This window comes from Acinonyx jubatus, chromosome B1 (genome assembly GCF_027475565.1).
Source record: "Acinonyx jubatus isolate Ajub_Pintada_27869175 chromosome B1, VMU_Ajub_asm_v1.0, whole genome shotgun sequence".
In the NCBI taxonomy this organism is placed as follows: Eukaryota; Metazoa; Chordata; class Mammalia; order Carnivora; family Felidae; genus Acinonyx; species Acinonyx jubatus.
The window spans coordinates 185,557,564-185,577,938 of NC_069382.1; the positions used below are offsets into that span (position 1 = coordinate 185,557,564).

Here is a 20,375-nt window from a genome sequence, read left to right on the forward strand (position 1 = left end):
TTGTCCATGGTACATAAATATACAGAGTATGGAATGGAAAGGAGCATTCAGGCTTCATAATACTCAAGCAGCTTGTTCTCATTCTGTTCCACATATATAACATGACACAGAGAAGAAAGTGTGCCTGGTGTTTAGTGTCTAGATAAGTGTATATTGACCATGCAATATGTGGTCATAAATCAGTTATGAAAATGTTAGGGATAATTGGCCTTATACCTTTTATGATCAAAAGGATTCTAATTCAAGGCCAAAGGGCAGTACCTCTTTTTAACACAGAGAGTATGCTAGCTTCTTCTATATTCTAGATATTTATGAATTCCACGTGGGAAGATACAGTGGTAAAGAATAATTTACCATATAAACTATGGAATATCCCAGACACTGTAGAGCAACTAAAAGTACAGCATTTCCTAAGGTGTATTTGCTAGAACATTAGTCTTGCAAGATAGTCTATGAGAAAAAGGATATACAGGCAAATGAGTATTGGAGTTATATTTTACCACCCTCTCTTGGAGTGTCACAGTGCACCTTAGCATAACATAGACACTGAGAAATCATGCAGTGAATAAAAGAAACACAACTGAAATTTCCCAAATGCATCTAAACTGCCTTTTTGTAAAAAATTGTTTATTTATTTTGAGGGAGAGTGCAGGGGAGGGGCAGAGAAAATCCTAAATAGGCTCCTTGCTGTTGGCTGAAAGCCCAATGTGGGGCTTGATTTCACAAACTGTGAGATCATGACCTGAGGCAAAATCAAGAAGAATTGGATACTTAACCTACTGAGCTACCCAGATGCCCCTAAGCTGCCTTTTATATTATCTGTTTAGGGTTTTACATGAAACTATTTAATGCCTGCAGAATGGAATTTGGAAACGGGACTCTACATTTTGTTTGGTTTCCATTTCCCTTGTTGAAATATTAATTGTTAAGGAAACAGACAAGCTCTACTTACAATTCAGTGACATCTCTTGGAATACCTTTGGGCAAGACCTTCAAGCCCTTATTGCTACATCGGACGACTGTATCCAAGCATGTACATTCCGTGGGGCAGCGAGACAGCGGAGAACAGCTATTGTCATCATTTCCTAAATTGCCGAAAGAAATACAGGAAAGCCCAGGTTTGTGGCTTTGAAAATGACAGAGCGATGTTATGCTTTTAGCTTAACAAACACAAGAATCTTGAGTCATGTGATTGCTTATACACATAGAGGGCATTGAGTATTTACAAACTGGTACCATACGTTTTGTACAGCACTGTTTTCAAATTGCCTAGGGCAGGATTCCCGAAAATAATTCACAATGTATATTATCCATACAATCATAACAGTAATTTTCTCTGCTCAGTTATTTATACAAATTATACTTTTAATTAGAATATAGAAATGTAAACTGAATTATGGAGGAGTCATAAGGACACAGACATGAAGAAACATAGAGGGATTAAAATGTTTAGCAGAAAATGTAAATGTTTTTTAAGTTTTTTAATGTTTTTAAATGCTTATTTATTTTTGAAAGAGACAGAGAGAGTGTGAGCAGGGGAGGGGCAGAGAGAGAGGGAGACACAGAATCTGAAGCAGGCTCCAGAATCTGAGCTGTCAGCACAGAGCCTGATGTGGGGCTCGAATTCATGAACTGTGAGATCGTGACCTGAGCCAAAGTCAGATGCTCAACTGACTGAGCCACCCAGGCGCCTCAAGGCCCTCATTTTAAAATATAAGGCTCAAAGGGGCTCTCTACTTACTGGTAGTAATAACAGAACCTGCTCTACCTATCTTATGTGGCTATTGTGAGAATCAAATATGATGATACATATAGAGCTTTAAAAAGCGAAAACTATTATTTTTGTTAGATTTACTAGAATTTATTTTATTTATTTTTTGGGGGAGAGAGAGCTCGACAGAGTGCAAGTGGGGAAGGGGCAGAGAGAGTGGGAGACAGTGTGAAGCAGGCTCCAGCCTCTGAGCTGTTAGCACAGAGCCTGATTCGGGGCTTGAACTCATGACCCGTGAGATCATGACGTGAACTGAAATCGGATGTTCAACCAACTGAGCCACCCAGGCACCCCTAGAATTTCTGTTTTTTAAGTCAATTGCTTTTCTCCTTTGCAAATGACAGTTACTAAAAAAGATGCTTAGAATGATAAAGAAAAGTTAAAATGAAGCTATATAAACAGTACCAACTACAAGTTGAAAACTGGACAATTTAAATAAAACATTCAGAAACACAAAGCAAGTAGACTCAGGTGAAAGCACAGTCTGAGAAAGTATGTGCCCTGTTTCTAAAACAAAACAAAACAAAACAAAACAAAACAAAAGAAAAAAAATGCCCCAAACTATCCGTTTGTGTCCCCTAGCGTTGGACCAGCGTTGGTCCCCTAGCGTTGGTCATTTGAATGCTTGGTAACAAAAGATTTAGCAAGGTTTTCTTACCATCATCACACGTAAAGTCTTGAATGGCAACATCCTGGATGGGGATTTCTTTGAGGAAATATGGTTTTTGACATCGAGGATTTCCGGTTACGATCCTTTTCTTCCTGAGCCATTCCCCAAGCCAAGCCAGGTAGCAGTTACAGTTAAACGGATTGGCCAACAGGTTTCTAAGAGCCGCATGCAAACAATGCAGGGATGAGTTTAGGGGGTCATTTTCTTACCGCTCAAAACCCCATGCTGCCATCTTTCCCACACTATTTCTGCTGGAATGATGCCTTTTGATTCTTTGTATTAACCACCCCTCACCCCCATCCCCCATTCATACTCAATCACAAGCAACATGTGGGATGCATTTTTTGGGCTAAAATGTTTGCTTGGAACTTGAAAAAAAACAACACTTTCAAATAAGAATCTTCAAATAATTTCATGGAGAAAATAAAGCAAAGTAAGCAATTTGGAGGTTTATGCAGGGGATTCTGATAGATATCTCATTTAGAGAGAATTTAAACTCGTCAGAGATCTGATTTGCTGTCAAACTTCCCTGCACTGATAATGCAGTAATTTAATATAAAGATGGAGGCTGATTACCTTATATTATTGAGTTTAACCTGACAACAGCTATTTTATTAATTTATCATTTCAAGATTTCCATCCCTTATTTGCTCCAGAGAATAGGTTTCCCATCTAAACTGACAGCTGAGTTGATTAAATGCCAGTTATAAAAATGAATTTACTTCTACAAATCTCAATACTTTTGGCATCTCACCACTTCAGCACAAACCTATTGACAACCTTATTATTTATAAACATGCCATCTTTAATATGCACAAATTAGTCACTCGATGTAAAGTGTCACATTTTATGTAGAAGAGGATTAAGTACTTTACTGATGGATGGATGCTTCCCTCAAATTATTTCTGCAGTGACTCGAGCTATGTTGAACATGTTTTCTGTTTTGTTTTTCCTTTCTAACTACCTTTCCAGTTAGATTAGTATATTTAGATGCCACCATCACTAGGAAATCAAATCTGTTATAAGATTTATTATTTCAAATACTGCTCTTTAGATAATGACATATAAGAGAACCAAAATATATTGTTTAGAGGGTTTTGTTTGTTTCTTTTTTTAAAACAACACCTTCTGAGTTCTATCTATGGACCTACAAATATTCTTTATTTTCTAACTGTCTACATAAAATATCCTCTTGGACAGGCTCAACCTATTTCTTCAATATTTTCCTAATATCATTGTAAATGCCCTCCAGTGAACAGTCTCTGTTGTTGGTCTGGCCATCCTAATGTCGCTCCTGTCACTGTGAATGATCCTTTTGAGCATAGTTTGTTGGCAATAACCCTATCAGCTCTGTTTTTATGGTATTTACACCGAAAAGACTCCGACGTGAGAACACTGGGGAAATCTACTACATTTCTGTGATTTGCAGTGCAATCAAGTTATAAGATTAAAATTTATAAATCAAGTCACATCACATTACTATAAAAAATAATTGAAAATATTATAAATTTTGTTAAATTTTAATATGAGAGGGTAAGTAATATTTTTAGAAAAATTAACATAAATTTAACATACAAATTTGTTGAACACTAAACCCTTGATCCCATTTTTGTGAAAAGCCTAATAATGTATTAAAATGCTATTAATAAAAGGAACAAATATAATACATTGGCTCAGTAATACAGAAATGAAGAAGATCTTTCATACTTACAGGGTAGATAAAGAATGCAGAGTATCAAATGCCCCTGGTGCAATGGTAGTGATTTGATTATCATATAAAGAAAGCAAACGCACAGAACTCAGTCCTATGAAACTGTCATTGCCAACACAGCTTATGCGATTACTTCTCAACATCCTGAGGGAAAGGAGAACATTGTTATGGAGAGAAAGCATCAAGCAATCAGTTTTGCCCATCTGAGGATCCAAATAACCCCTCTGCAAATGTGTGGCATTCATTACTGTTTTCTGAGTGATCTCTTGTCATTAGGAATTGCTGTGGATATATACCAAAAAATGCTTAGTTTGCAATGATTGCACTCATCTACAAAAAAGCACGGGTGAGCCTCACGTGGACTCACAGCCCCATCTGATGAGGGTAGGATGTCTTCCTCTGATGCTATAATTATGTTTGCCTGATTACATAATGTCCTAATTCACCTACAGCTCTCTGAGCCCTTGAAGGCCTGTGATTTGTGTATTCACGGTAGCATTACATCTGAGGTTTAACAGAAAGGAAGCAGAAAAGAATCAATAGTCACACACAGCAGATGGGGAACTGAGAGCATCTCAAGGACTTAGATGCCAAGTCAATGTCAGCATAGGCTGGGGAACCCAAACTAGACTGAGCACCTGCAAATCTTGCACACGTTATTTATGAAAATTATTTTATCATTTTAAAGTTTGGAACTTAAAAAGAGGCAAGAGTTAACAGATCCCAGTTGTTCACAATGAAGTTTAAATCTGCTTCTCTCTCTCTCTCTTTCGCTTTTTTTTAAGTTTATTTATTTATTTGGAAAAAGAGAGAGAGATCACAAGCAGGGAAGGAACAGAGAGACAGGGAGAGAGAAAGAATCCCAAGCAGGCTCTGCACTCTCAGTGCATGGCCCGATGTGGGGCTAGAACTCATGGACTGTGGGATCACAGCCTGAGCAAAATGAAGAGTCAGACACTCTTGAGACTTCCGGGTGCCTCCAAACCGGCTTCTCTTTAAAGAATCCTGACCTCTTTAAATTTTTAGCAACTGCCATTACTAGGATTAACACTGATGTCTTTTCCTTGTCACTGCTGAAGTTTTGGCTCCATTCTCAATTCTTTGCCGAACTGTTTATTTGTGGAGCTTAGAGAAGGAATGAAAAATGTCTTAAAAAGCCTGTGAAAATGAATAGTTGCCATGAATCTTATTCAGAATTGCTGAGGTTATTTTACTTAACTTTTCAAGGCGTGTGTTGAACACCTTCCTAGAAGATTGCAGTATGTTAAAAAAAAAAAAGAGGCAAAAATAAGTGAATAACAAAGTGTTCCTTTAAAATTCTAGGTTGCTCTAAGAAATACATAAGAACTATCAACTTTCGCATTCTGTTAAGTCACGTATAGGGAGAAAGGATGCTGCCTTCCTTGTCAAGGAATAATTTTACGTTAGGAAACAAATACACAACAGAGAGGTATTTCTATCCACACTATCATTTGCCATAAAGTAATAAAGAGTATTTGGTCTTAATCTTAGTGGAGTCATGGACCCCTGGGAGAAGCTAAAGAAAAGTTTTACTCCTTGTTACTAGAAAAATCCATAAGTGCACATATGTACCACATTTTGGCTGCAATGTCAAATATTCAAAGACACACTGAAATCTGTGCACATATTATTAAGAGGTTTATTAGTCTCAAAAAGTTAAGAAGTCTAGGGATAATGGGGGTGTCTTGTCAAAATCTTCATAGTCCCAAGCCCAAAGATATCACTTAGAGAGATACATATGTCCAGACAAACCTACTTTCGTCCTTTGAATACTGAGCTTGGCTCTAAAATGCTCTAGTATTCTTGTGTGGCAGAGTGGGTTAAAGATAGAGCCACTCACATCTGTTTGTGCCCAAACATCTGGGGCACAAAAACATCGCTAGAAATATAATGAAGGAGAAAGTGAATTTAGAGGACCTGTCTCAGGGAGAGTCCTGCGAAAGAAACTGGTCAGAAGAAAACACTGGAATAAGCTGCTTGGGATGGTGTTATGAACTTGACTGTGTGTTTCAAAATTCATAGGTCGGAGTCCTGAGCCCCAATGTGACCATATCTGGAGACAGGGTCTTGATGAAGGTAATTAAAGTTAAATGAGGTCCTGAGGGTGGGACTCTAATCTTTTAGGACTGGTGTCCTTATACAAAGAGGAAGGGACACCACAGCATTCTCTCTCTGTACACAGAGGAAAGTGCATGTAAGAGTAGAAGGAGAAGGTTTCAACTACAAGTCAAGAAAGAAATCTCGCTAGAAACCAACCCTCTCAGCACCTTGATCTTAGACTTCTAGGCTCCAGAACTGTGAGAAAACAAATTTCTGTGGCTTAAGTCATCAGTCTGTGGTATCGTGCTATGGCAGCCCAAGGCAGACTGATGTAGGCGGGATACAGACTCCTTCCTCACCCCCTTCCCCTCCTCTTCCCAACCCCCACGCTGCCTCTTCAAGAAGGTGCCAGTAACAAGCAGTCCCTCAACTATCTTCCAACAAAAGATGCTTCTGCTTGTAGGATTCGTGTTTTGCAGAGTCTCCTGAAGCAGCCTGGACGAGGGAGGTGGGGGCAGGAACAGATGCAGCCGCCTGTGGTGTATTTTCTCTGCTCTCCTCTACCCTCTCCTCGGTATCTCCTCCATAAAAAGGCTAAAAGACTATTTGCATAACGTTTTGAAGGGGCTCAAGTTAGTCTGTGGGAGGGCTGCAGGCTAGCCCTGCTGGATGTTAGGTTTCACTCTATCCCTGGGAGGCTCAGGAGCAAACGTCTACATTCATGGGCAGATATTTTCAGTAGGACTTGAATTCAGGATGCTAGGAACACATCCACGCTGGCCGGGGAAATGGTCTTCTCCCTCTGCGCCAGATAAAGAGCAGGCAAGGGATGTCCTCAAGTATCCACCCTTCTGGTTGTGGCTCTGAGGGACAGGGTGACAGTTTAGGAGAGACAGTAGAGTGTGGACCTCTCTCCACTGTGATCACCATCAGCTGCTTCTTGGTTACAAATAGTTTCCTTCATGTCCTCCAAACGCTTCAGAGTGTTGATTTGTACATCTTCCAATTTTAGGTTGCCACTTTTGTCAAACATAATTATATACTTCCGAGAGAATAAAAACTACATATATGCACCGTAGAAAATTCAAGTTAACATAAAGTGCGGTTTTTGCTATTCAATCCAATCCCTGTCCTCTTTGGTCAACAACTTTTTGGAAACATAACGAATTTCTTTGTCCCAACCTCCCTACCCCCGAGCAAGTAGGCACAACTCTTAGCATGTTGCTTTGAAATAGACGGTTCACGATCTACCGTCAGTCAGTCTCTTTTTCACTAAAACCTCACAGGAGCAGACAAAGGTGGTTTCCAGATGAACCGTTAGTTATTCTGTGCCACAGGGGTTGGATTGGATTCTGAAGCTAGACCCCTGGGGCCAAGAGCAAGTGTTAGATGGAGGCGTTTGATGAAAAGGCAAGAGAATGAACATTTGGAGGCAGAACCAGGGAAGGGAGGAAATCTGCACCAGCACTGGAACAAGGGCAATCTTTTTTGCTGAGGAATCAGCCATCAGGAGACATTCTCAATCTTTTGCAAGCAACACACCGAAGTCTGGGGGATTCTAGGAAGGGAATGTTTGCACACACAGGATGTGTGTGTGTGTGTGTGTGTGTGTGCGCGCGCGCGCGCGTCTGTGTATCTGTGAGAGAGAGATGTAGACAGACGTTGAGATGGTAGGGTGAGGAGGAGTCTGAGCTACTCCCCCACCTGGACTTATAATGACCAGTGAACTACAGTGCTGTGATGGAAGAATCAGAATGCAGATGAGAATACTTACAAAGTTTTCAGGCTTTCTAATCCCCTGAACATCTTATGCTGAACGTTTTCCAAACGATTACTCGTGAGAAGTATTTCATTTACACCTGATGCTCCTTCAAATGCTCCCTCTTCAATGTCTGTGATCTTATTGTTGCTAAAGTTTCTAAATTAAAAAAAAATGTTGAAATCAAGATTTTAAGCTATTTCTTTCAACAAGGGCATTGAGACAACATGTCTGACCATTTTCTTCTACTAAGCAAATTCTTCCATAATTTCCAAGCTTTTCACTGCAAAGCACCACAGGTTCTGAAAAGACACCACACTTCCTATTCCATTGAACCAAACTGATGATAATATTGGGGGAGAATGTCTATGGTAAAAAATACCAGCCCAATCAACGTCAAAATGATCTTCAAGGGTCACTAGGAGTCTAACATTGTTGAGGTCAGGTATTGTGTTGTATAAACCTTTATATTCAGGGGCACCTGGGTGGCGCAGTCGGTTAAGCGTCCGACTTCAGCCAGGTCACGATCTCGCGGTCCGTGGGTTCGAGCCCCGCGTCAGGCTCTGGGCTGATGGCTCAGAGCCTGGAGCCTGTTTCCGATTCTGTGTCTCCCTCTCTCTCTGCCCCTCCCCCGTTCATGCTCTGTCTCTCTCTGTCCCAAAAATAAATAAACGTTGAAAAAAACAAACAAACAAAAAACCTTTATATTCAGCACAATACTTCAAAAGGAACTTTTTAAAGAAATGCCCCAAAGACTACTGAATGAATTAATGACTAAAAGAAGGCAATTGGGTAGAGAGAAGAAAGATGGGTTAAATGTGTGAACATTTAGATAGCATCAGAAGTGTATCAGAATAGGGGCGCCTGGGTGGCTCAGTTGGTTGAGTGTACGACCTTGGCTCAGTTCATGATCTCACAGCTCGTGAGTTCGAGCCCCACGTCGGGCTCTGTGCTGACAGCTCTGAGCCGGGAGCCTGTTTCAGATCTGTGTCTCCCTCTCTCTCTGCCCCTAACCCACTCGCATTGTCTCTATCTCTCTCAAAAATAAACATTAAAAAAATTAAAAAATAAAAGAAATGTATCAGAATAGGGGTTTGTTCCCAGTAAAACTTCTTATTGTAATAATGTGTCAAAACAGCCAACTTAACTGTCAATATCCTGTGTAACACAAAATACTACAATGCTTGCCCAGAGGGCAAAAACATCCAACTGAGGTAACCCCTTGCTACAGGTTCTATCTTTCCTTTTCTCATTGCTCACTCAAAGACCCAGAATGCTCCCAGAACAAGGATCATTTTTATGTATCGTTGTATTCCTCTCAGAGCACTGCATGTAGGAGTTGCTCAATAAATATGTGTTGACTTCAAAGGTATGAGTAAAACGTAAGAGCAATCAGTGCCAGTGAAAAGGAGAAAAATGAAATAATATGAAACTCTTTGGGATGCAGTACAACATGGGAGTTAAGTGCACAGGAAGTAGACTACTCTGCCACTTACAAGTCAGTGTGACCATGGGCCAGATACAGATATGAAACAGAACAATGCTCCTTTTCTCCTTTCAACGTTTCCTCTCAGATGGAGGCTGTTCCATTGGCCTTACATACTTGACCTCTGTTCTGTCCCTCCCACCCTTCCACCTCCTCAGGGGAGGGGAATATTGTCTGAGTGTTACTGAAACTGATGAGTTGATAAACTGATTTTAAAACATGAGTTGTGGATATGTAGTAACACAGATGAGCTATCAAGCCAGTTTACCAATCATTAATTTTGACTATCTTCTAATGAAAGTTTAATGAAGCAAAAAGTCAAATAGTTGACATGAATGTGCTGAAAGAGATATAACAGCGTGGTTTAGGGAATAGTAAAGGAAGTTACAAAACATTACCGCACCCATTTCTAATGTGCTTAGATTGCTGAATTCCTGCTGTGGCCACATAACAAACCAGCTGCTGAATTAAAATAAGATGCTAGGGGCTCTGTTAGAGAAAACGTGGTTGGCATCGCTTGAAACTCCTCTCAGAAATTACCCTAAAATCCTGTCACAGGTAGTCATTGTATGGAAATTTCGCCCAGCCTTTTATAGTTTCCAATTTCCAAAGAAATCTGAATAAAATTGCAAAGGGATGTGAAAAACACAACAAAACAGCACAGAAATTTTAAAAGGTGGCTAATGCACGGCTTACATTTTACGTAACTGCGGAAGTTTCTTGAAGATTCCTGTAGCTTCCAACACTGTGAATTCATTATTATTGAGACGCCTCAGAAGAAAAGAAAAAAACCTTTCATTACCAACAGTTAGGAAGGGATTAGATTTTATTTCTCATAACAGAATTGTAAGATCATTTAATAATTATTCCAAAGTAAAATAGAGAACACATGCCACAGAAAATCTGTGGAAGTACTGATTTTTCCCCATTTCACTCAAATTTCAATGATCAAAATAAAATATGAAGAAGCATATAATAAGGAAAACCAATGATCAAAAATCAAAACTAGCTCTCACTCAGTAATTTATAGAATAAACTTTCTCAAACTTTTTTCCACTATTGTCCCTCCTCCCCCAAAGCATTTTTCTCCCAAAAAGCATTTTTAACCATTTTTTCTAACCACTTGCTGCAAATATTTTTTACTAATGGATTTTTTGATATGCAGTTTATATGCCATAAAATTCACTCTTTTACAGTGTACAATTTAGTGGTTTTTAGTGTATTCACAAATCTGTGCAACTATGTTTGTTGCCTAATCCCAGAATATATCCACCACCAAGAAGAAATCTCATACCCATCAGAAGTCACTCTCAATTTGCTTCCCTCCCTGCCTCAGTCCCTGGCAACCACTAATTTACTTTCTGTCTGTATGGAGTTTCCTATTCTGGATGTTTCATACAAATGAATTCATGAAAAGTGTGGCTTTTTTCACTTTACACAATGTTTACAAGGTTCATCCATGTTTAGCGTATGTCAGCACTTCATTCCTTTTTATGGCCAAATAATATTCCAGTCTATGGACATGCCAATTTTGTTTATCCCATTACCAGCTGATGGATATTTGGGTTGTTTCTACTTTTTTTGATTATCATGAATAGTGCTGCTACCAACATTGGGGTAGAAGTTTTTGTGTAGATACATGTTTTTGGTTTCTTTGGATATTTACACTGATGTGAAATTGCTGGGTTACATAGAAAAACTATATTTAACAATTTGATGACTAGCCAAACTGTTTTCCAAAGATGCTGTGTCATTTTATATTCCCCCAGCAATGCATGAGGGGTCCAATTTCTCTCACCTGTTACTGTCTTTTTTTGCTTTTATGGCCATTCTAGGGGATGTGTTACCTCACTGTGGTTTTGATTTATGGTTCCCTAATACTTGATGATACAAAGCATTTTTTTAGGTGCTTATTGGTCATTTGTATTTCTTTTTTAGAGAAATGTGCACACAAATGATTTGAGCACTTTTAAATTGGGTAATATACCTTTTTTATTGTTGAGTTGTAATAGCTCTTTATATATTCTGGATAGAAGTCCCCTACTGGATACATAATTTGAAAATCTTTTCTTCCCAGTACTGATTTTTAAATGTATAATTTAAAAAGCTCCTAATTTCTTAAAACACACAAAAACTTTGCTGAATAATAAATTAGATGTTAGTGCTGTAATTCTTAATTGACAAGTAAGCCTATTTAAGCTGTTATCATGCAGGAAGATATAATTTGAATTATTGTTTGTAATAATATCGGCAATACACACAACTCCCTACGTGACCATAAAATAGAGTTCAGGCCTTTTACTGCATGTTCTTCACACATTTCAAAACATCCTGGAGCTATGAAATAGATTCAAAAAGTAACAGGAATAAAAAAAAAAAAAAGTATCACTACAGCCTCGGGGTAGTTTCTGTCATCCCTTTGAAAGCATTACATTATTTGAAATTACTCAAATTGCTTAGAATTTATTAAGTAACAGGCACGAATATAGGCATGGTGGGAGATAAACCATAAAACACAATCCCTGTCATCAAGGAGCTACAATCTAGTTGAAGACAAAAGGGTTATGCATGCAGAAAAAGACAACCGACTTTGCAAAGAAGTGGCAGATACCAGATGGTGCTATACATAAACGTTGCTAAGATGTTCCGAAAACAATGAGATGTCACCAGGTTTTTCTTCAATTTTTAGAACACTAGTCTTAGTTTTATAAATAATGTCACTAAAGGCAAACCATACATGGCACAGAATCTATAGATGATTCAACAAACATGTTTTAGCACCTAGTATGTGCTAGGCCCTTGTTAGGGTTATAAATATAAATCTAATCTCACTATTCTTTTGTTTTTCTGCTATGCTATCCATTACTCAGGAAAAACAAAACCTACCCGCTGTGCTGTAATACTTGATAATCACTGAATCCTTCCACCTTCAGGTCCGTGAAGTAATAAAGCGGATAAAGGCTCTCTGCTTTAATTCATAATATACAGAGATTCAAAATGGTGACTCTCAAAGTACTTTATTTGGTTGCTGTGAAAGACTATATCCCTTAGAAATCTATTACATTTTTAGAAATGGGTATGGGCATAAATAATACCCAAGAAATAAATATCAAATGAATGCTCTTATTCTTAGCATTATCAAGAGCTAACTGAATTTTTGAGAAGTAAATTAACTTCTGGAGTCGTATCTTGGACCAGAAAGATGAAGTCAGATAGCCTCTAATCTATCTTTGTACAAAGGAGAGTTACGGCCATGAGTGTTCATTAAAATCAATGCAATCATCAAGAATAAAAGAGCAAGACAAAAATTCCATTGCTTCATGCTTTCATTCCCTCCCTCCCAACCTGGATTTTGTTAGGAGATGAACTCACAGCTCTGCGGTGTACTGGGGAATGTGGTCTGGGATTCTGGTGAGTTTCTGATTGGAACAATCTACCGTGGTCCCTTCACAGCGGCACTTCTCAGGGCAAGCCAAATCTGCAAAGCAGTCCCCACTTAATTTTGATCGATAATCTTCTGTACCTATTGAGGATTCAAGCCAAAAGAAAAAAAAAAAAAGATACTTAGTCTAAAGGTTAGAATATTCATTAATTTGTAGGAAGAAAAATAGTAAGATAACTATAGATTATGCAGCAGGGAGACAACTTGGGGAATTTTTGGTCAATGGATGTCAGGAGAGGGTTAAAACAAGGGCTTGGAATTTGCTGGAAAAAAAAGTAACCAGATTCACAGGACAGGAAAACATTAATAGAGATGAGCTTTTCACAGCTGTACTTTCTGCTGATCCAGTTATGAGCCATTCTAGCCTATTTGACAGCTAATCATACAATGGCTATTAATTGTTAAAAAGTTTATTTTTTTTCTCTGAGTCAAGAATTTAAAATGTATCCAGTAATAAACATGTTCCTATATATCATTTTAAATTAGGGCTTTCAAGGCAAATAGATGTACTCAGGTTTTTAAATTTTCTATGGTCTTTTAGTATTCTCTCCCTCTCACATAATCTTCAGAAATGCCTAAAAAGCCCTCTTTTTTCATTTTGATTTTATAAAAAGAGACCAGTAAATCCTGATTTAAGCCTCAGCAGCTTGTCATGCTGTAGAAAGCTGCGTGACGTTCCATGGTGCTTGACGGAACCATGTTTTACTCATACCTGGCAACCACATGGTTAGATCAAGCACAACAGAAAATCTCGCTACATAATCACTACACCATCCACTAGGCCAAGGGTAAGACCGAGAGGAAAGATGAAGGGAAGCAGGAGAAAAAGCTACAGACGTTCTGGAAACGTAATACTGTTTACATGACATGCATTCTTCCCGCAGAATGTTTATGACCATAGTAAGAGTATTACTACCGAAGATTTCCTGGAAACACAAAGAAGGGGGCTACACTGAAAGGTGCCTCCATTGTTCCTCAGAACTGCAGAATGGAAACAACAGCTTTCGGGAACAACATCCAGGAAGAAGTTGAAGGTGAGCTACAAGGACAACAGAGAAGCTCAAAAGATCTGTGGTTTCTTCTTGGGGGGCGGAAAAAAGGCGCAAAAGACCGAGACTAGAAGAAGGTACATCAGGATTGAAAAGGGAGGACATTATGTTTCAGATCAGACACTTTTACTTACAGCCAAAATGGTGAATTCCTGCAAAAGTAAAAATCACCAAGAAGGAAAGAAAGAGTAATCCCGATTAAGATTAATAAACACATACATAAAACTAGCTAAGGTCTCCTCCTTCTTTCCTTGCTATGGCAATTGGACGGGAAAGGCATAGTATGACAGCAATCGTCATGCTTTGCAAGCTTTTGTAGTAATTTTTTGAAGCACAGTGGTCTTACGGGAAAAGCAATGGCATACAAGATGCACAGCACAAGTTAGGTTCTTGTCGATTCCTTTAAATGATGAACTCTCTGCAAGATAGATTTTCTTTTGAGTTATCACTATAGTATCTAGAATGCCATATAGAATGACGGTAGGCAGGTAAACAAGCAAACTGAAGTGAAAAACGAGTCATGGAGATCTTTACAAACAAATCCATCTGGATTAATCCTTAGGTGGTGGCTTACATGCTTTTTAATGATTTTTCCAACTTATAAATAATGTCACTTAGTGGAAATGAAATGAGAATCTCATCAGATTGCAAAGCTGAATATAATCATTTCATTAGATTTGGCAATTAATGCCAAGGTATTTATTGAGGAACTTTTGTAATGCAGTTTAGGCTTTCGTTTTAAAAGTGAAATGAAGAAACACTGGCAACAAGGTCTACATGACAGTTACTCTGGGTATCTTACATTTAAAATAATCTGCATTCCATGCAATGACAATGCTGTTTCTTTTATGGAGACTGTTTAGGTAGGATAAAATTTTAATTGAAATCTATAAGAGAAAAAAGAGGGAGAAAAGGCTCAAAGAAACCTTCTGAGTCCTGACTTCTATTATTATTGCTTTAATGCAAATTGAATTAACAGAAATTCAAAATGAAGCTATGGCATCACATATAAAATGTATTTCCAAGAAAGCTTATTTTGACCGCTGTCAGTAAATGGGCAAAACTGTATCAGAATTTATGAAAACAATCTGACTTTGGGTCTTTAATTGGTGATCCAGAAATATTAATTTCTAAATTATTAATAAAGTAGAGTTAAATGTAATTAATTGAAGAATTCGGTAACAATTATATTAATTGGCAGAATTTGAGGATTTAAGCAATATTAATGTTTTATCCTATAGGTGTTCTGGTGTTTAGAATATGGCTTTTTCTGGGTAAGTAATAGCTATCAGATGACTTTCTGCTTAATAGTGAGGTAAAAATAATGAATTTTAAAGATTGCCAATAAAGGCCAATCAACTGTTCTTTCCACCATGTTATGTCTTATGTAGCCAGTGTAATATGTAAAATACTATTGATCACTCAAGCTCAAAATAAGTAATAAAACAAAATCCATTAAATGAACAAAATTATTCAAATTATAATTCAATAAAGGTAAATAACACATATCTCCTTAATATAAAGACCAAACCTAACCCAGTACTCTCCTTTAAAAAATCAGTATGGTTTTTGCATACTAACACTGTATAAATAATCTTCTTATTGGTAGGTGTTAAAATATATAATAGTCTAGAATATCCCCAGGAGATGGTAAATGTAGCCAATTAATTACTAACACATATTTTTATATAATGGTCTAAAACAAACAAGTCAAGAGGCATTTTACACAGTTGGCAGGCAAGGAAAAAAGAAGTGAAGAAACATATTTCAAAGAGCTAGTTCCAGAATCATCAGCCTTGACAGTGTTGAGATTGTAGTGGTAAAACATTTCAATTACTTTTCTAAAATGCATTCCATTCATATGCTTAAATTATTCAAGGCACTTCGTGCCTATGAACACATGATGCTTCCAGGATGCATGTCAATATTGTTTTTGTGGAGTTATATTGTCACTCCAGGTATACAAGAAGTTTGTTCAGTTTTGTTAAGTCACAAACAACATATAACTGTATGTAAGCAAGCAGGAAGTTGCTGTTTTTGTATAAAAAGTGAAGCATCAGTAAGCCAAATAAAACAAAAAGTAAGGCATACATTTTTAGTATAGTTACATCAAAAAAGTAAATCTCATGGTTGAAAAGAGAATTCATTCTATGTGTTGGTAACTGATTTCATGTAGAACTAGTTCTTTGACAACAGAAAGGTCTCTGTCTTTAAAACCAGCTCAATAAGCTACATTTTAAAAACAGGTTGAAAGATCAGATATACAACATAAGGAGAGAAAATGATTTAAGTAGAAGGCTACAGGTTCAAACGTTTTAGGTACTGTGAGAAATTTTAGATAATGTGCCAAAGTGAAAGAGAAAAAAAAAAGATGGGAGTTTAATAATATATAAGTTTAACATCAGAAGCTGCATGCAAAGGTCAGGTTTTCAGGAAACAGCTACAAGTGATCTATGCAGAAGTAAATCTATCTACAGAGTACCCACTGTACTTTCAAACGCATGCACATCAAAGTTTCAGAAGCTATATTTTATAAGGTGAGGAAAGGGTATCTGTGGTTAGTCCTACTACCGAGCAAAACCTACCTGGAATGAAATACTGTTCTTTAGCTAAATAAAAAAAGAGAAAAAAAAATAGAAGATGCACCTGAATGTCAGCAAGCAGAGATAGGAGTTATATTAGATTAAGAATGGACTAAAGGCACTATAGATAATTAAGTGAATTCTATTCACAGCAGTGGCTGAGATATAATAATGTACAGGGAGTAGTAAATGTATCTAGAACCACGGACAATAAATAGCTTTGTTTTGATATTAGCTTTTTAGTATGAATTAACTGCCGAATGTGAAATACCCCTGCAATAGTCAGATAACATACTACCCAAAACATTCAGAATGTGTTTTATCGTAGGAAAACAGAAAAGATTAGTCCAAAGCAAATAGTAAATGTCACTGCAGTCGGTCTTTTATTTAATGGTAATACAATGTATCTACATTTAGCTTTTTATAAATAAGTATGATATTCCCCAAATGCTAAAAGATGGCCTTTTGGAAAAAAAAATTATTCTCAGAATCCTATTTGAAATAAGAGGATGAAAAATAAGAAAACACATTTGGTGCGAGAAGCAAGGGATAGGGAAATCTTTCCCCCTAATTCTGAGCCTGAGCAAATCACCTAACTAAGTCTCAGTTCCCTGTCTGAAGAAATGAGAACGTGATTGATTACCTAAAGTTTTTCAATGGAGAATAATCCAACAAACATACAACTTAACAGACTTGAAAAGTATTCTGAGTTTGCTAAAAGTTCAAATTCCAAAAATACAGCATGAAGTATCCAGGCATCTTTTTTCTTGGCTGGTAGCCTATTTGTTATGCTGGATATAGTGTTAAAAATATTACATATAGGAGGGATATATGAATTGTGTCTACAGCTCTCTTTATTTAGTTCTTTGTGGACAGAAGTAGAACTCTATTCTACAATGTTTGATAATTGATCTGATAACCAGCTGTCTCTAGGTCTCCATAACCACTGTTTTTGGTAACACAAGTGAAATGTCACATAAAGTAAGAAATTACCTGAACAACGGAATTTCTTGCTTTTGATTTGTCCTATTCTTTTGTTTGCCAGACGCCGGGGGCTGGTGCAGCGGGCACCACTGGTCTCGATGGGGTTGACATGGAGATAATCCGCCAGCCACTTGAGATGGCAGTCACAAATAAAGGGGTTCTGGGCCAAATGCCTTTCAGAAACACATACAGAACACTTTTATACTCGACTTGCAATGAACTCAACTCTCAAATCCATAGTGAAGACACCAGTCACCATAGTTGATCCAAGCCATAGATACATACATGGTTTGAATGGCCCGGAGAGGTGAAAAGGTCCCCTTGGCAATGGTCTGAAGCTTGTTGTCGTACAAGGAGAGAAGGTTCAAGTTGTGCAGATCCTGAAAAGCATCTACCCGAAGGCAGTTTATCTTGTTGGCATTCAATAATCTGTTTGATCAAATAGTTGCAGAATTAAAGTGCAGCATCTTCTTAACCCACCTTTAAGATTCTGTCCTTCTTGAGAAATACAAGAAATCAACAAATACATTTTTCTGAACCTCAACATTAACATTTTAACTGTAATAATTTAGGTACCACAGGTGGAAGATTTGGGGTTATAGCAGATAAAGCGAAGGGCATGCAGTTTAATAAATCTAGTGGTACTCATACATTTATTCAGAAGAAATAATGAAACATATTCTCTGGAAGGTGGAAGGGTAGTGCAGTAGACAAAGCAGAGCCAACTTCTGAAGTCAAGGATGCCATAAAAAAACCCGTCATAAAACATTAGTCTTTCCAGCTGCTCTGTGAAGAAGTTCGGTCTACTTTCAAAACAGAAGCCAGAGTGAGCCTTTTAAAACACAGATCACTTTCCTTTCAAAGCCAGGCAACAACTCTCAAACTGCTCTTAACGAAACCAAAGTCCTGACAAATTGCCTTAAGGCGCAATAGGACCGTTAGCGCCCCCTTCTGACTCTGTGACCTCCACATTCTTTCCCCCAGCTGCTTCAGCTCCAGCCACACAGGTCTCCATGTAGGGATGTCAGCTTGGAATGTTCTTTTCCCTGCTGTCTGACTACTCTGCTTCTTTGAGTTTGGTCCAATCTTACCTTCTCAATTCAGCCTACCCCGACCACTCTCTTTAATACCATCCCCTGCGTTTGCCCCTCCTCAACCTCTAACACACTCGATTTCTTTACTATGATCTTTTTTTTTTCTGTTTTCCTAAGTGTGTATTTCTTTCTGTTGTATATGATTTACTTGTTACATTATTTTTTTTAATGATTATTTATTTATTTTGACAGAGAGAGAGAGAGAGAGAGAGAGAGAGCAGGGGAGGGACAGAGAGAGAGGAGACAAGAGAATCCCATGCAGGCTCTGTGCTGTCAGTGTAGAGCCCAATGCAGAGCTCTATCTCATGAACCGTGAGGTCATGACCTGAGCCGAAATAAAGTCTTGGATGCTCAACTGACTGAGCCACCCAGGCACCCCTGATTTACTTCTCACTTCATTGCTGTCATTTGCATGTTGCCTCCAGACAGCAGGCGTATTTGTCGATTTAGCTCCCTAATGTTTCTCCCGTGCTGAGCACATACTAAGTGCTCCATAAGTACCTGTTGTTGAATTAATACTTTACAGCCCTCTTGGAGAGTGACACAGTTCATAAGCATATTAAAGGCCCTGGTCTTGCATTATAAACATCCACTTAAGTTAGTTTAACACAATATCCTACACACTCATTTTTTTTTCAACATGTTCTCAATATTCGACATCAATGTTCTGTGAAACTGTGGTTCACAAATCATACTTTGACAAACGCCTTTCTCGTAGGGTATATGAGATCATGTCTCAGCTTTTATTCATGTTGGACTCCCTTTGGGAATATACTTGCCCCGCCTTCCACTTTCTTCAATCCTGTGGCCTATTATGGCCTCACGGGAAGCTTACCTTTTCCAGAGCATGCCTTCCATCCAACTAAAGTATTTCTTCCTCTGGGTTCCCAAGGAAGTTGTTCAGTGCTATTTAGTCTTGGCACCTACTTTATGCAGGCCTACTTATTTGCCCTCCATGAGCACAGAATTTTTTTTTGATATTTTTTTCTCTGCTAGCATTTAGTTTAGTGCTTTGATACTTAAACAAATATTTAGTAGCTCAAAAAATATGTGCTCTGTGGTTTGGGTTTGTATGCCTTATTTAATATACTGAAAATGGTTTCTCTTTGATCATAAGAATCTCTAATTAACATAGGGTATTTCTGTTTTACTTGCTTTTTAAAAATTTATTTATTTTTGAGAGAGAGAGAGAGAGAGAGAGGGAGAGAGAGAATGAGCTGGGGAGGGGCAGAGAGGTAGAGGGAGAGAGAGAATCCCAAGCAGGATCCACACTGTCAGCCCAGAACCCAACATAGGTCTCAATCCCATGAACTGTGAGATCATGACCTGAGCCAATATTAAAGAGTTGGATGCTTCACCAGCTGAGCCACCCCGGCACCTCTGTTTTACTTGCATTTTTAGGGATTCCACATACTTGCAAAGCTATGACTTCCTTGTGGTGATTCTCTTTCCTCCTCTTTTTTACCCCCCCCCTTTAGGACCTGACATTTGATCTTCTCTGTGGTCCTCATAATGCTTTCTTAAAAGTTTAGGAACTAGTCTGAGGTGTGGACTGATAATCCCATTTCTCTACTCTGTGCCACAACACAGGTCACACCTACTGTGTTCTCCAATCTGTCAGCCAAATGAAGGAGTCAGAGAGCAGAAGTAAGGAGAAGGACAAAATAGGGAGCCTGGAAGACAATTGAAAAAGGTGCCTGTTTGAGCATTTTGTACTTACTTTACATTATGTGGTCTGAAAATTAGGAGAAAGAAAGAGTTAGACA

At 38.1% G+C, this 20,375-nt stretch overlaps 1 protein-coding gene across 4 annotated transcripts in view; it reads right to left on the bottom strand.

Moving 5' to 3' along the window:
• SLIT2 (slit guidance ligand 2) overlaps positions 1 to 20,375 on the bottom strand; it is a 373,799-nt gene that overhangs the window by 76,207 nt on the left and 277,217 nt on the right. For 3 of the 4 annotated variants that reach the window (XM_053217522.1, XM_053217521.1, XM_015085041.3), the window contains 9 exons: positions 17,801 to 17,944; positions 17,525 to 17,688; positions 16,535 to 16,558; positions 12,831 to 12,981; positions 10,155 to 10,229; positions 7,988 to 8,131; positions 4,153 to 4,296; positions 2,430 to 2,596; positions 953 to 1,085 (listed from right to left, as the gene is read on the bottom strand). In XM_053217522.1, the coding sequence (XP_053073497.1) occupies positions 953 to 1,085; positions 2,430 to 2,596; positions 4,153 to 4,296; positions 7,988 to 8,131; positions 10,155 to 10,229; positions 12,831 to 12,981; positions 16,535 to 16,558; positions 17,525 to 17,688; positions 17,801 to 17,944 (1,146 nt within the window). The remainder of the gene's footprint in view (positions 1 to 952; positions 1,086 to 2,429; positions 2,597 to 4,152; positions 4,297 to 7,987; positions 8,132 to 10,154; positions 10,230 to 12,830; positions 12,982 to 16,534; positions 16,559 to 17,524; positions 17,689 to 17,800; positions 17,945 to 20,375) is intronic. The other variant, XM_015085043.3, reaches the window with a different exon arrangement.